Raw genomic sequence first — 17,573 nt, forward strand, 5'->3', positions numbered from 1 at the left:
GTGGCAAAAAGGTCTAACCATTATGATTATGGCATCCCTCTTCATAATTGTTTAGACACACAAGTGTGCTATCTAAGGGAAGGTGTATGATTTTGATAAATTTTTATCAAAACAATCTAGTATCAAAAATCTGAACTTTGGTAAGAAAGCCAGTTGATTTCTAAGTACATGTCAAAGCTAGTGGGAACATAAGTGTTATGCTAATAATCATCATGTTAGTGGGAGCATGGTAATTATGATAAGTATTGCAAGTTAGCAATGTTAATTATAGAAAACAAAAGGTTTCAATTGGAAAAAAGTTGTTTTGCTATAATTAAGGGAGAGGAAATTATACTTCATCTCAAATCTAAAAGCTTAGATTGAGGTTTTAATCGTTTAGTCAAGGATATATATATATATATACATATATATATATATATATATATATATATATATATATATGAATTTCATGTTGGAATGGATCAACATAAGGAAATTCTGTATATGGGTCCTTTATTTGCGTTCTAAAATTCGATTATGATTACGACATCCCTTTTCATAATCTGAATTATAAGAACTTGGCAAATAGAAATGGAAATATTATAGCAAAAGACTGGTTTAGTCTTTATGTGAGACATCATGAATCGTGTCCCATATACTTCGGATATAGGATCGATTACATGTGCTATATTCATCCTTTCTAAAATTTTCCAAATGCCTGGGGCATTAAGAAGGGAAAATGACTAGAATTGGATATGACTAAAAGGATTAAACAATTGTCGAGGACAATCTAAGGTTTACCAAAGATTGGGTGCTCAAGGACAGTTGGAAGTATAGTGATAATTCTAGAAGGACCATATTGACATATTCTGTAAAGAGGCAACTCTTGTTCAGAAATGATAGTCAAAATGGAATCTAGAAATGTTTCAAAGTTATAAATTATTCAATTTGTGTAAGATTAGGAAACTTAATGCAAGAAGGATGTTTCCAAGGAGCTGATCTCCCCTGGAATGCTATGTAATGGTTGTTGTCAAGTCTTTCTAACTTTGTGCGTAATCGTTACAAGAGGATCAATGCATATAAGTTTAGAATCTAATAGATTTCAGTAAATGGCATGAATTTGGAATTCTTGCATTTGCAGTAAGGATTTAGGACTGTGAAAAAAGAGGATCATTGGAGTTGTGTTCAATTGATCTCATTCACAAAGTGAAGATCATAAACAAACATAGTATGCATACTTGGTGTATGGCATGACTAGTGTTTAGAAAACATAGTGTACATGCTTGGAGCATGGGACAACTATTGTTTTAATTCAAGAATAAAGTTGACAGCTGAAACAATATACAATGAATAATGTGTAATCATATGGTGATAAATAAAAGGTGTTTTATTTATGTTCATAAGTTCGGAGACCATATTAGATTCCATTATTATTGTGTTTCATTTTGCATGTTTTGACTTCCAGAATAACTAGGTCGTTCTTCCTGATTGACTAAGTTATTCAAACTATCCACAGTCGGTCATATGTTGGAAGTAGATATGAATTAAGACTGTCATGGGTTGGCTTGTAGAGATCTAAGATGTTGGACAAAGGGCTACAACACTCATGAGTGCTCATAAGTTCTGAGTATTGGATTCAACCCGCGCTCATTGGAATCACTTCATGGATTTTATCACGAGTGATCATGAGACGATAATATATTATATTCTGCAAACCTAGAGATATGAGTTGTTACTATGAGTTGGTTATACATTGATTGCACGAAAACACATTTGGTAACTCGGTGTTATAAAACGTGCCTTTGTGTATGATTCAACAAGTAGTAGAACAAGCCATATGAGTCGAAGTTTATCCATTCCTTTTACCTTCAGGATAAAAGCGATATCTGTGGGCCCCTCGATGATTTGATGATGACAAATGGAAGTGCTCGGCCGGGCCAAGACTGATTTGATTTGTTCAATTAGTCAGTCATCATAAATCAGAAATCAGGAAACAACAAATGGACAAAGAGAATGATTATAATCCATGTCTCAGTCCATATGATATCTAGAATGGAGGAATATATGATCCCTTATCTAATGGACAAGTCATTGACAAAGGTCAGAGTTCATCGACAAGGTCAGAGTTCGATAGAAGCTTTTGAGAGCTACGATTGCCAGTCAGTTCTTGAAGTCACACGCAATAATAGTTTTAGACTTATCCAAGTGGGAGACTGTTGGATTAATGTCTAAGTCCATAACTATAATTGGTGAGACTTGACCCGACCCGGCATGGTTCATTTGGGTTGCATGGCATCATGCATTTAGATAGACTATAATGAGAGAAATAACACTTAAGGATTATTAATATATTATAAGTTCTAATATATTAATAGGATTATTTAATTAGTATTGATCAAGAATTAATCTAGGATTAATTAAGTGATCAAAAGAAGACTAATTAAATATATGGGTTGATTGTGTAAATCATCCATACTTATATAATGGGCTAATGCTCCATGGATTATCAAGTTGGGCTAAAACTCATAGGATGCTCCATGGATGCTCCATGGTGTATTTGAACTCATGGATCCAAGGAAATGGAAAGTCATGACAATTAGGGTTTACCCTAATTGTAACACTATATAAAGATCATACTCTTGGAAAAATCGGCCACTATGTGAAATAGAGAAGGGCTAGCCGATTTCATGTGTTCTACAGTTCTCCCAAGGTTATTCCAAAAGCATATGATGTTGTGTGAACCATTTGAGGTGTCACACTTGGGGTACTAGGCACTCAAGCTTCATGAAGATATTCTACATCAAAGAGGTATGTATTCTATCTTGTTATATTCATTGTTTTGTATGCTAGATTAGGATAATACCTTGGAAGTTCATATTTGCATGTATAATAGAGAAAACATAGATCCAAGGTATTTAGGGTTGCATGTACACTTAGGAGTGTTAGAATGCTCAAAACCCAACAGGTATGTGGTAGGTTGGGGAACTCACTAAGCTTCGTGCTTACGGTTTTCAGTTTTGGTTTTAGGTACTTTTGATAGCGGTGGAAAGAGCTCGGGGTGATCGCATGGCACACACCATAGATTAGAACATATGTTTTGGAAATTAATACTTTGATTAAGTTATGGATTGATAATTATGTTTTAAGTAATGTTTTATAAAAGAAATTTTAGTCTTGAATTTTGAGATGTTACAGTGTGACTGTGTTTTAAAGCTTGGAGTGTCATTTTGGTGCTCTTAGTGGTGAAGAAAGAATCTTGAAGTAGTGGTGTTTCATTCAAGGCCTTAGATCCACCATCTACACTCCCTTATGCATCTTTTAGAGGTATAAAGCTCCAACCTTGATGAATATTCCTTTAGATCCTTTGTCCTAAATCTTGATCCTTATGAGTATAGAATACTCCAGGACCTTTGATTTGTCCTTTCATATGTTTTAGGGTGTGATAAGTCATAAAAATGTGATGTTAGGCATTAGTTTCTTTTCCATGCATGATCTAGGTTGTCTTAATGGGTCAAGAAGCAAGGGTTATTGATGTTAAGGTCTTAATATCCATGAAAGACCATAAATTTGGAAACTTTATGGTTAAGAACATCATTTAAGGGATAGATCTGGAATTGGGACGAAATAGCTTAAGGATTAAGTTTTAATGGGAAGAAAGGGCTGATAGCTACGTATGCTAGGCGTACCAAAGGTTCACTGCGCGTGCATGGTCACCCCCTCAACTTTGGTCAAATGTGTAGTATGCCCCGTGTACATGTTAAGTATGTGGGGTACTCACTAAGTGGATGCGGTTGACTTTCACCTAAATTTTGACTATGTTCGACCTAGGGGTATTTTGGGTATTTTTGAGTTATAGTCTGAGTTTTGGTCACTGTTATTTGTAATGGTGACCGGTAGAGTTGGTTTTCGGAGCAACATATTGTTCAACTTTTCATTCGTCTATAAGGCGAGTCTTCTCACTGTATCCATGGGTCGAAGGTACCAATATTCGCCCACTATTGTGTTATTTAGGATGAAAAAGATTATGTAGCTTATATGAGTTTGTATGATGGGTTGAAATAAATCCCAGGACATGGCCCATTATCGTATGTTTGGGTTAAAATAGACCCCTAGGCGGGGCCCATTATTGTATGATTGGGTGAATGATACCCCATGGCAAGGCCCATTTAGCGGGGCCCATATGTGTTGATTAGACTGAAATACACCATAGGGCAAGGCCCTAGGGTTGGGCCCATATATGTATATGGGTTGGAATATACCACAAGGTTAAGCCCAGTTGTATGATTGGTTTGTGGTACTTTGGGGAACTCACTAAGCTTTATGCTTACAATTTATGTTTACTGCTTCAGATACTTTCGATTCGAAAGAGAAGAGCCTGACATGATGGCACAACACCCTTCCCTCATGATTTCTGCATTTTGAATAATTGTACTATGATGTTCTTGATATTATATGTGGTGATGGTTTTTGAAACAATTATTGAATGAAATTAATAGTCTTTCAATAAAAAGTTTTATCATTATTTTACGGTTGTTACAGATAGTCACGCAGAGTGGTTAGAATGTGATGTAAGTTACATTATTAGCCTGCTCATTACGTACTATGCTTCTACTAACAACACTTAACAACACATATTTTTAATTGGCAACACATCATGTTGTGGATCTCACTGTTGGTGGAGTGTAAACAGGATGCTGCTCGGTGGACGGTTGTACCGATATCTTTAAACACTGATGCATTTTATTGGAGTGACATGGCTAACGGATCTATTTACCCAACTTGTGCAGACTGTGATATGGTATAATTGTGTTTCGATGACCTAAGTATGTATGTAATAAAAGGTTATTTGATGTTTAATTATTTCTAACCTTTTTTGTTGCTTTACATCCCAATCACTATACCAATTTATCACTGGTTTTTGGGTGCTTTGAATTTGAAGGCTTTCCAAATGACAATATACGTTAGTCACTGGAAGAGCGACTACTTTTCAAATACGGAGGATTGGTTTGTCGGTATGTGAGCCCACATCCACAGACTGTTAATGGGTATCAACTACTGAGATACCGAACCCAAGTGATTCAATCTCATTTAAGAGTTTCAACATGACCCTCAAAAAGGCGCTACAAGTACCACGACAGATTGACAACATATGGGATTGTAGGGTGTTTTTATGTTGGTTTCTAGAGACGTTGATCACCGATATGTCGTATTCTATAGACGGTCCAAACGGCACATTGGCTTTGTCATATCGTAAACGACCGACGGAAATATTTTGGAGTACAAGGAATAAGATGATTTGAACATTGTAATATTACTTCAAACAAATCCATTTAGTTTATAAATTTAATTGGTTTTTGTTGATTTTAAGATTATCAATTGTATTTTATCTAATATATAAACAAAACTTCTACAATAATAGTAGTAGTAGTAGTAGTAATAATAATAATAATAATAATAACAACAACAAAATACATTTATACAAATAACAATAAAAAAACGTAATGAATCTTCGGTGTTCTAGAGGCTTGTCCGAAATGAATATATAAAGGGAAATTGAGTAAATCTAACCCTTAAAAATAATAAATAAATAAATAAATAAAAACAAGTGTTCTGAACCATAGATCGAAATCGTACTTTGGAATTCCAAAAACCTTTCCGGAACCATGTGTTTCCGAGAATGTGGTTACTTTATAAAATGAAAAAAAAATAGTCATTTTTGTGACATAATTCAATTATAAAGTGTAGATTACTCACTTATCTATTTTTTGTTGCAGTTTAGCATTTCATTATGCATCCAATCTAATAATACGTTAGCATATTTTTTTATCACTCACATACTAGTCACTTTATGACTTATCTTTCGAGAGTTATTGATAATTTTTTTTTTTCTGGTTACACTTTTTTCTTTCGTTCGTAAGGTTGTCCTCATTGGCTAAATGGGGACTAAGATATAAGAGATATTTATTGGTTTTCTCTTATGTCCTCATATATTGGCTTCAATTATTTTGTGAATTTAATTAAGGCAATCGTGGCGTACATTGAATGTCTTCCATTCACTAATGAAGATAGAATATTTATTTCGTATTGATGACACTAACAGGTTCTAGAAAGATCGTTACTTCATGCATTGGGCCGGGCCTTGAATTGGGCCTTGGAGGTCAAGGGGTATCATAGAATAAAAACGTATTTGCTTTCCATTATTTTTTGTCATGTCCAGATTCAATTGATTTTCAGGCAATAAATGAGTACAAAATATCTAACTGAAGATTCATAGAAACATATTTGTAATAAAATATTTTTTTATGAAAATATTAATTAAAACAACATAAATAATACTTTAAAAGCAAAAAATAACAACATACTTTGATTAATTTGATTATTATTTTTTGAACTTATTAAGGACCAGCAAAAGTTAAGCCAGAAAATAAATATATCCACCTTTTTAAGTGGCCTAATAAACTCCCATTCACAGTCAACCCGTTGATACAGTTATTATGGGATGAGATGCATTTTATATTGTAATGAAAGTTAGAATGTAGAATTTGCTTAAGTTACTTAAGAAATAAACTTATGAAGGTTTTGCTCTTATTTCATAGCTTCTATTATTATGGGCTATTTAAGAATTTTCCTCTAGTTGTGCTTTTGTTACATATTTCCTTCACATAATTCTATAATCATTCGCTAAATGGTCCCCTAAGATATAAGAGATATTTATTGTGTTTCTCCAATGTCCAGATGTCCTCATATCTTGGTTTCAATCATCTTGTGTTTTCAAGTAAATGCTAGCCTCTAGAATATTGAATGTCTTACATTCACTAATTGTAAATGGAAAAGGGTAAAATCCATATTAGAATGTGATTGACAATTTCCAGAATTATAGTATTTTTATCAGTCACATGATTTTATTTCAATTTAATCTCCTATGTGGTCGGAATTCACATTGGTCCCTTAGTTTCAATCATCCTCGTAAGAGCCCAATAGAATCAAAAATGTATTTGTTCTCTTCTTTATTATTATTATTATTATTATTATTATTATTATTATTATTATTATTATTATTTCCCTCTCAAATCTCAATTCAATTGATTTTTATGCAATACGGAGTATATTATAAAATAGTTAAGTCATTTAAATATAAAGTATTAGATAAAATAAACCATTTTATGATAATATTTATAAAAAAATTTAAATGCTTTTTATTGTTATTATTAAATATATTTTTATTATTATGTCGTTCGACGTTCAATACAAAACTAATCTTATTGAGAAATTAGATATATAAAATTTTAAGGATATATAAACGTGTAACGGTGTAATATTAAAATCAGAGATTGTTTTCAAATTATAATATTTTAATTTTTAATAAAAAATTATTAAAACTACATTTCTATAATAAAAACAAAAAACAATAAATAATATAGATAAATAAATAAAAATGTGTGTTGTTACTAGAATTTTATATGTGTACATAATCATCACCACCAGATTTGCTTTGACGAAAGTAATATAAAAAGAAAAGGAGTTGAGAAATGTACAGAAGAAATTGACCAACTTCCAACCGAAAACTACCTTCCATCTGTGGCCATTGAAGAAGCCTTGTTTCAGAAAAAAGTTAGGTAATGCTTCGAACAACACCTTCTCTGAATCATCGTCTTTGTTTACTAATATTTTAACTTATACGACCCATAATTTCTACAACAAGATCATCACCTTCCTTCCCCTTCGTGTCTATTCACAATCAAATTCCAGGTTCATTGTATTTCTTCAATTCGATTCTGGTAATCAGGCTCATCGTTTGTTTCGGAATTGGTAAATTCGAATTGTAGATCGTAGTAATTGAGATTAAGAATTAGTTGCTTTCGTTGACTAGGTCAGTTGATGAGTTTATGAAATGTGTTGATTCGGAGTTGAATTAAGTCTCAGTTATCGTAAATCAATGCTTTTAGGGTTTCGAATTTGCTGTTTCTATAAGCACAGATTTCAAAATTTTGTTGAATTGTCAGTGGGTTTACTTCTATCATTCTTCCATTACAGTGTTTTTTCTCAAATCCCGAAATGTCGAGCTTGGAAGAACCCCTTGGTTTGGACAAATTGCCAAGCCTAAGCACCATTGATCTTTCAAGAAGGTTTTCATCCAAACGTTGCAGCACTAGTGGAGAGGAGACTGGATTTGGATGTTGCTGGATTGAAGGAAAGAATTTGGGATCATCCAATAGCTACAAGTATGTTTCCTTTAAAAAAAAAATACTATTTTTCTTGAATTGCATATAGAAATGACTTCACATGTTGTTCTTTCATCTTCACAAATGCATCTGATACCAATCTGCTCACATTCTCAGGGAAGATTTGAAAGAATACATGAGAGAAGCTTTCATTTGGAGACACCATACAAGAGAAATCACACACAATGATATCATCTGGGAAATCGAAGGAAGGAACCATGAAACAAATGGAAATCGTTCTCATTCGCGACATACACCAAATCTTCAAAATAGCTCAATCTCCAATGATACAACCCCAAGAGACATGACAAATAAGGTGATTTCTTTGACCCTATATTTTAAAACACATATTCATATCAAGATTTGAGTTGTATACAGTATACACTAATCTTTTTATTGTTATAACATCAGATTTTTAGGGGCATGCCAAAGTATGTGAAGATAGTGGAAGTTGGTCCAAGAGATGGGTTACAAAATGAGAAGAATCTGGTACCTACATCTGTGAAGATAGAACTAATTCATAGGCTTCTTTCTTGTGGATTATCTGTTGTTGAAGCCACAAGCTTTGTTTCCCCCAAATGGGTACCTCAGGTATTGTTTCTTTTTCCAATTATGATGCATATATATATATATATATATATATATATATATATATATATATATATATAACTTTTAGAAAGTTATTACTATGTGTATCTACTTACAAGTTACAATCATTGAATTATAAAGCTGGCAGATGCAAAGGAGGTTGTTGAAGCAGTTAAACATTTGGAAGGTGCAAGATTGCCAGTATTGACACCAAATTTAAAAGTGTGTATTATTCATCCATACTTAAAAAAAATTATATATATTCTTCACTAGTGAGAATTTATTAAATGTTTATTGTTGGTTTTGAGCAGGGCTTTGAAGCTGCTATTGCAGCCGGAGCAAAGGAAATTGCGGTTTTTGCTTCGGCTTCTGAATCCTTCTCAAAGGCAAACATTAATTGTACTATTGAAGAAAGTCTTATTCGTTACCGTGATGTTATTCATACTGCAACAAAGCTCTCGATTCCTGTTCGCGGGTATGAACTAATTCCTTTTGTTCATGCTCCATGCTGAACCGGGTCTGAAAAGTCTGGCCCGGTTCAGACCGGACCGGTCCAAGTGTTGGACCGGTCCGGGCTTGTCGAATCAGACATTCAGACCAGTTGGTATGGTTTGGTCTGGTCTGATCGATTTTTTATAAACAGGTACGTTTCATGTGTGATCGGGTGTCCAGTTGAAGGTGCGGTGAGCCCGTCAAAAGTTGCATATGTCGCGAAAAAACTTCATGACATGGGTTGCTCGGAAATCTCACTTGGTGATACAATTGGGATCGGTACACCAGGTTAGTGACTTTGACTATGAATGTGACTGTTGCAGACTGCATCATGTACTTATGGTTATTATAAAATAGTTTCACTACTCTTGTGACTTGTATAATCTTTACCTAATTTGCATCCGTTCTTATAGGAACTGTGATACCTATGCTTGAAGCGGTCATGGAGGTTGTCCCGATTGAGAAGCTTGCGGTTCACTTTCACGATACGTATGGCCAATCTCTTCCAAACATTTTAGTATCCCTCCAAGTAAGCCAACAATTTACTCCTTATGCAATGTAATGTAATGAAGAATTGCAATAATGACAAATCTTTCTTACATATTTCACGATTTTAATTAGATTACAGTTTTATTTTAATAAAGCTAAAAAAATATATTTCTGTTATAATCTTATTTGGGTTTTGATGAGCTTTTATTATCTTTAACTATTGTTTTGTAACTAATTATTACTGCATATAATGTATAAAGTATACTTAAAAAGGGAAATCCCCGATAAAGCCTCAATATTTTGGGTCAGTTTACGGTTTAATCCCAACATTTATTTTTGAACAAAAAAGTCCCAATTATCTAATTTTATACGATAATTTGTCATTTTCTATTGAAAAAAAAATTGTTTCGTTAATTTTGACAAAATATAGACTAATCGGGGACTTTTCTATTCAAAAAATAAAAAATGGGATTAAACCGCAAACTGGACTAAAATGTTAGGACTTTATTGGAGATTTCCCTATTTTAAACTATACATCGATTTTGCATATAATATAGAAAGGGGCATTGCATCAATGACTAGCAACGTACTACTTTACTCTACTGACATTTTTTTATCATCCTCATTCTATATTTTCGTCATTCCATTCCATCCAACCAAATTATCATCCTCATTCTATATTTTCGTCATTCCATTCCATCCAACCAAACAGACGTGTTTTAAATTTTAACATTTTTAATCGACAACAGATGGGAATAAGCATAGTGGATTCGTCCGTAGCTGGATTAGGAGGGTGCCCATATGCCAAGGGAGCTTCGGGGAATGTTGCCACAGAAGATGTGGTATATATGCTTAATGGCCTTGGAATAAAAACAAATGTTGATTTAACAAAGCTTTTGCAAACCGGGGACTTCATTTGCAAGAATTTGGGCCGCCCCTCGGGATCAAAAGTTGCAGTCGCCGCTAAAATATAAAATTATCACGCCATTATGTGGTAATATATATTGGAATAATTATAAAGAAATGTATGAATCTAGTTCACTTTGATATGAATTCATGTATATGACATTGCTGGTGGTAAGATGCTTCTTGCCACTAGATATATTTATTTTTGGTTGTTTGTACCATACAAGTTTCATTTATAGTTATTTTTATTTAGTAAAAACTATAAAAAATATAGACAAAATTGCAAAAGTGGTCCCTATGGTTTGTCAATTTATTTAGGTAAGGTCCAAAAAAGTTTATTAGCAAAAAATGTCTTTATTTGGTGGTTTGTTGTGGTTTTGGTCCATATTTCGTTGAGTTTAACTCTTGGCTGTTAAGTTTTGGCAAATTATGGATTTACCCCCACGGATATCTTTTTAGCAAACTACAATGACCAACTATGCAATTTTTCTTTTTCATTTTATTGAATTATTGTATATTAATTCTTTTAATTAATTCTTTTTTAACTTTTTTCTTATTGTATTATTTTTTATTGGATTAATATATATTAATAAATATTATTTTTAATATATTATATTTATATATTAATAAATATTATTTCATTTGATTATTAATTTTTTTAATTAAATTTTTTTTAATTTCTTCTTTATTGAACTAATTCTTTTTTATTGGATTATTATATATTAAAAAATATTATTTTTAACATATCATATTTATCTATTAGTAAGTGTTATTTTATTGGATTATTAATTTCATTTAATTATTTTTTTTTATTTTTTATTGTGTTAATTCTTTTTTTTGGATTATTACTTTATATTTATTATTTTTATTTATAGTAAATATTATTTTTGAATTGTTTTTGTTTTCTTTTAATTGCATTCTTTATTGTTTTAAATAACAATACCAAAAAAATCTCACCTACCCCACATCTCCTAATTTATTTTAAATATTTGGAAGATAACATATTTTTGCACAACATCACCACCATCACTCAGTTACCACTACCACTAGCGGGTTGTCTCCAACCCCATGTATTGTGATTAATATGCTTAATATAAAAATTGTATACTAGAATAGGGTAAGGATACCTTTAGGTATCATATGACAGAATTTCTTGATTTGTGTGATGCCTTATAGCCTAGGGGAATTTGATGTTATGTATTACTTGGAATTTGTATCGGCTCAATTAATTGCTAAGTGTATGCTTTCAAAGTTGTATACGACAAGGATCATATAGCCCTAGAATGATTGATTTGGCCTCATTTCATGTTCCTTGTTTGGTTGTGGACTTAGGGTAGAGTCATCATTTAACAGTCTATGTGATTCCAATTGTGTAAAACTTGCATGTATAAGGAAACCAACGGTGTTGATTGAGGTTCTCGGTATTGCGAGCGGTGGGAGTTGAGGATTCCTAGGAAAGTCTAGGATACGTATGCTATTTAGCATAGGAGTGGTCTGTAGTTCTAGTATGTGACTTAGAGGAATCAGGACGATTCTTGAGGAAGGTACAAATAGGTATGAAAGGTAGTATTGGTCCCGTACTACTAGAAGCATAAGATATGTACCTGAGATGAGAACAGACTTGGAGACTCTAAGGAGGCCTATGTAGTGAGAATTCTCATGAGTCATATGTTGATTGTTTGTATTCTATGCTTAGCCAGACTATTGAGACTGTGGCGGAGATCACCACCAAGTTCTGAGAGAGGACTCTGTTGGTTCAGCAGTATGTTGTAGATGAAGAGATGAAGAAGGCGAGATACCATGGCATGTTGAGAGATGATATCAGGGAGTTTGTGAGCTTTTTGGGGTGTAAGACCCTAAATGATATGATTGAGAAGGCCCATGAGCGGGGAGATTGAGTTGGAGCTTCGGATGAAGCAGAAGCCAGAGTAGGTGCAGTCAGCGGTGGGCTAGGATAAGAGGCCCAAGGCTTTCGATTTGCTAATCAGAGGCCAGCAGGGTCGGAGGCACTGCGACAAGTGAAACAAGTCGCACGGTGGGGTGTGTCGATTGATGGGTTCAGTATTTTTTAGTTGTGGATAATCAGGCCACATGAGTAGGGGATGCTCCAAGAGTGTCTAATTTGCCTTCATTGCAATCAGACCGACCATAAAAATGCCGATTTTCCTAGATTGTTTGGGGTAGGAGTGGTGGTGCCTACGCCAACCACCTTGAGGATTACTAATGGCCATCAGGCCAAGGCAGAGGCACCTGTGGTGAAAAGCAAGGCATTTCAGCAGACCACCGATGAGGCCCGTGCAGCACCGGATGTGGTTACTGGAATGTGACTTATTCATAACTTTTATTGATTTCCCTATTTATGCTCATGTTTATATTTGATTTTCTATAGGGACCTTTTTTGTTAATGGTATGTCTGCTCATGTTCTGTTTGATTCGGGTTCTACCCGATCCTTTGTATCTCTTACGCTTAGCAAGAAGTTTTGTGATACTCTCGGGACTCTAGATTACCCATTGGAGGTTGAGATTGTGAATGACCGTACTATGAGTGTTCTGAATTTGTTTAGTGAGAGCTACTCTATTAATTTGGTGCCGATTCCTCTGCAAGGATCGAAGGTTATTACCAGGATGGATTGGTTGGGCCCAAATGGGGCCATGATTGACTGTGAGCATCAGCTAGTGAGAGTTCGAACCCTAATCAGGGGAAAACTGGTTATTCCTAGCGAGGGAGCTTTGCATGGTCTGACTCTCTATTCAGGTGCGAGTACCAGGAGATATCATCAGCAAGGTTGTTCGGGGTATTTGGCTTATGTGGCGGATACTCGGGGAGAGGGCACAATGATGTTGAGTAAAGTACCCATTGTTAGGGATTTCCCCGATGTGTTTCCTGAGGAATTACCAGGAGTGCCTCCCAAGAGGCAAGTCGAGTTCCAGATTGATTTGGTTCCTAGTGCGGCTCCAATAGCCAAGGCACCGTGTCGCTTAGCACCAACAGAGATGCAGGAGTTGTCTACGCAACTTCAGGAACTGCCAGGCAAAGGTTTTATTCAACTGAGTAGTTCTCCATATGGAACACCGATCCTGTTCATGAAGAAGAATGATGGTTCGCACAGGAAGTGCATTGACTACCAGGAGTTGAATAAGCTAATGGTGAAGAACTGTTACCTACTCCCGAGGATTGGCGATTTGTTTGACTAGCTTCATGCTGCATCTTGGTTTCCTAAGATTGATTTGTGATTGGGGTACCATCAGATGAGGTTCAAAGATGATGATGTGCAGAAGACAGCCTCAGGACTCCTTATGGTCATTACGATTCATGATGGTTCCATTCAGGCTCACCAATGCACCAACAACGTTCATTGATCTCATGAACCGGGTTTGCAGGCCAATGCTGGATCAGTTAGTGATAGTATTCATAAATGATATTAAGGTCTACACCAAGACCAAGGAGCAACACGAAGAACACTTGTGAGAGGTGTTGGAGACCCTGAGAAGGGAGAGGCTTTATGCTAAATTCTCCAAATGTGAGTTTTGGTTGCGCAGGTGCAGTTCTTGGGGAACATCGTCAATCAGAAGGGTATATTGTAACTACATACTCATGCGATGATACTCTAACCCTTACTATGAATTACGAGTTCATGCGATGTTGTAACTACATATTCATGCTATGATACTTTAACCCTTACTATGAATTACGAAATCAGGCGATGTTGTAACTACGTATTCATGCGATGATACTCTAATCCTTACTATGAATTACGAGTTCGGGCGATGTTGTAACTATGTATTCATGTGATGATACCCTAACCCTTATTAGACACGTATTTAGGGAGTAATCCCCGAATCAGTACTGTCTATGCGATGTAGGTTATGATCCTTAGGATAAGTCCTTAGGAACAAATATATAAGAAAATGCGATGTAAGGAGTTGAGAGGTAAATACGATGTAGGAGATGACCCTTAGGATAAATTTTTAGGGAAGATTAAATGAAGAAAATGAGAATGGGTAATCGGGTTAATTGTTTGACATGAATTATATGAAGAAACAAATTAACTATATTATTGTGGGTTGAAAACCCTATGTACTCACTAGGTTTCCCAACCTGACCCACTCAGTTTATTTGTATCATAGGTGTCGATACGAAGCTATATTACTCTGAGAGATTAAAGGAGATGTTGATCACTAGTATAAATGACTGTAAGGTCTGTTTATGCTTATGTTTCTGTATTGACGATGACATCCCAAAGTTTTAATATAAGCAAAAAAATACATTTCTTCGGAAATGCTTTGATAATATATTTATCATGTTTTCTGGGAACAAATTCCACAATATTATTCTTTAAAATGAATACTCTGATTTTCAAATAAGCATAAATAATTTTTTTAAAATGACCATGAATTTGGGGATGTCACAGCTACTACCTTTGGTGAATGCTGAATCATAGGACACTGATTAGCATTAGCATTCCCATTAGTGTTTCTGAATCCGCTTCGAGTTCTCACCATGTCGATCTATACACTAATTCAAACGTTCGGTGTGCAGTGACGAGAATTAAGATAGGGAAAGCTTTATTTACGATAGTCGTATAAATCTCCTTATCATTTCGAGAAGTTACATGCTAGTTCTAATATTGTAATTAAACATTTAGAAATCTGAACACATAAAGTTTCAGATCCGGTCAACAACAGACCATAGATCCGAAAAAATGATTGCATCATAAAGCATCACAAATCATTTAGCACATAAAAGCAATTTAGCCATCTTCCTTAAATAAGCTAGTGCTTGTGTCTATTTAGGTGTACTACCTAAAATATAATAGACGTACTCCTCATGATCATCGTTTAGCATTCTAATTTTAAGTCTATAAATTTCCTACAAATTCCTAGTTCACTTAAACTAATGTTTTGATACCAACTATGATATCCCCAAATTCACGGTCATTTTAAAGATTTTATTTATGCTTATTTAAAAACCAGAGTATTCATTTTAAAGAATTTCATTGTGGAATTTGTTCCTAGAAAAGAAAACATGATATAATATTATTAAAGCATTTTTGAAGAAATATATTTTATTATATTAAAACTTTGGGATGTCATCGTCAATACAGAAACATAAGCATAAACACACCTTACATCCATTTACACTAATGATTTACATCTCCTTTAATCTTTCAATGTAATTTATCTTCAAATCGACACCTGTGATATAAATAAACTGAGTGGGTCAGGTTGGGAAACCTGGTGAGTACATAGGGCTTTCAACCCACAGTAATATAGTTAATTTGTTTCTTCACATAATTCATGTCAAACAATTAACCTGATTACCCATCCTCATTTTATTCATTTAATCTTCCCTAAAGATTTATCCTAAGGGTCATCTCCTACATCATATTTACCTCTCATCTCATTACATCACATTTTCTTATATATTTGTTCCTAAGGACTTTTCCTAAGGATAATCGCCTACATTGCATAGACAGTACTGATTCGGGGATTACTCCCTCAATACGTGTCTAGTAAGGGTTAGAGTATCATCGCATTAATATGTAGTTACAACATCGCCTGAACTCGTAAATCATCACCTACATGTTATGAACCTGCTGGTGTTTCCACATGACTGTCTAGAATAGTCTGTAGTCACCATCTATACTTTGGTAGATGACTACATCACAACATCGGATGTCAAGATTATGGCATCTCCTCGCATCTCACATCACCTATTTATCATCACCTAGTTATCATCACCTTTTTCTCATCACCCGTCTCTACCCAATATATACTTATAAGTATAAAAATACATATATACAATTTAAATCACGTAAACATGTATAAATCGTTCATTTAGCATAGATACCAATAACACAGATGATATGCAAACATAACATGTAGGTCATATTAAATATTTCATATCTATGTGTAATATTAAAGTAACTATGCACTCACTTGTTAAAGTGATGACTCGAAATTCGGACAACGCTTCGCTTCAAACAATCATCTTTTCCTTCGACGAAACCTAGCATTATTATTGCTAAGTTTTAGTCTAATATTTATTGCAACTTAATTAACTCAAGGTCTATGAGCGATATTGTTTTATAAGTGTTAAACAATACTTTTCAACTACTATGTACAGATAGGGGCCAGACATGAAACACCGGAGGGCATGACCATTTTGGCATTTAAGCTGTTCTGAAATCCAACAACCTTATGCGACCCTTCAAACCAAAATCCCCGTGCCACGAGCAGCTAAAAGGTATTATAATAACACTTTGTATATTTTATAATACTTACATATATTGTTTATAGGTTCATAATAATGATAATGAACTTAAACATAAGCTATACTTATAGTAGGGTAAGCATAACTCACTTACAATAGAGTTTAGTGAAGAATCGGGCTCTGCACGGGCATAACTTTTGAGTCGAAAGCTCTTCTACTCAGGGCCTTTTGGTGCTCTGGGACTCGCCTCTAACACTTAGGAAGTGCTAGGGAAAATCCTTGAGGGTTTGGGGGTGTTAGGAGAGAATGGGGTTAGAATGGTGTGAGAAATGAAGTGATTTGCGCCTCTATTTATAGGTTGTGAAATTGGCCAACACAATGTGTTATGAGCGCCTACACGATGTGTTGTGTGCCAGGTGTCACCATCTGGTGGCAAGGCATGGGGAAGAAGCAGTGGCTCAAATCGCGCCACGTGTCACTCGCTGATCACTCCAAAAACTAATTATCTTCTAAAATCCGTAACTTTCGCATATGAGCTCCGTTTTTTACGTTCTTTTTATCCATGCCTAGATATCGATGGGACCTACAACTTTTGTTTAGACTCTGTTGGCTAATTTTGACTTTATTTTAAAGTTATATTTTAACAGGATTAGACAGGTAAAGTCCGTTAAAAATTCATAACT

At 34.5% G+C, this 17,573-nt stretch overlaps 1 protein-coding gene across 1 annotated transcript; it reads left to right on the plus strand.

Annotated features, from left to right (window-relative positions):
- Positions 1–7,457: 7,457 nt before the first annotated feature.
- Positions 7,458–10,894, plus strand: LOC145093722 (hydroxymethylglutaryl-CoA lyase, mitochondrial-like). The gene is made up of 9 exons (XM_079031956.1): positions 7,458–7,595; positions 8,014–8,201; positions 8,319–8,517; positions 8,613–8,792; positions 8,931–9,011; positions 9,101–9,264; positions 9,433–9,569; positions 9,695–9,810; positions 10,520–10,894. Exons 2-9 carry the CDS (start codon positions 8,035–8,037, stop codon positions 10,742–10,744), a joined length of 1,269 nt encoding a protein of 422 aa, XP_078888082.1. The 5' UTR covers positions 7,458–7,595; positions 8,014–8,034; the 3' UTR covers positions 10,745–10,894.
- Positions 10,895–17,573: the final 6,679 nt, after the last annotated feature.

This window comes from Lactuca serriola, chromosome 3, assembly GCF_051521515.1.
Source record: "Lactuca serriola cultivar US96UC23 chromosome 3, Lser_US96UC23_V15, whole genome shotgun sequence".
NCBI classification, from domain to species: Eukaryota; Viridiplantae; Streptophyta; class Magnoliopsida; order Asterales; family Asteraceae; genus Lactuca; species Lactuca serriola.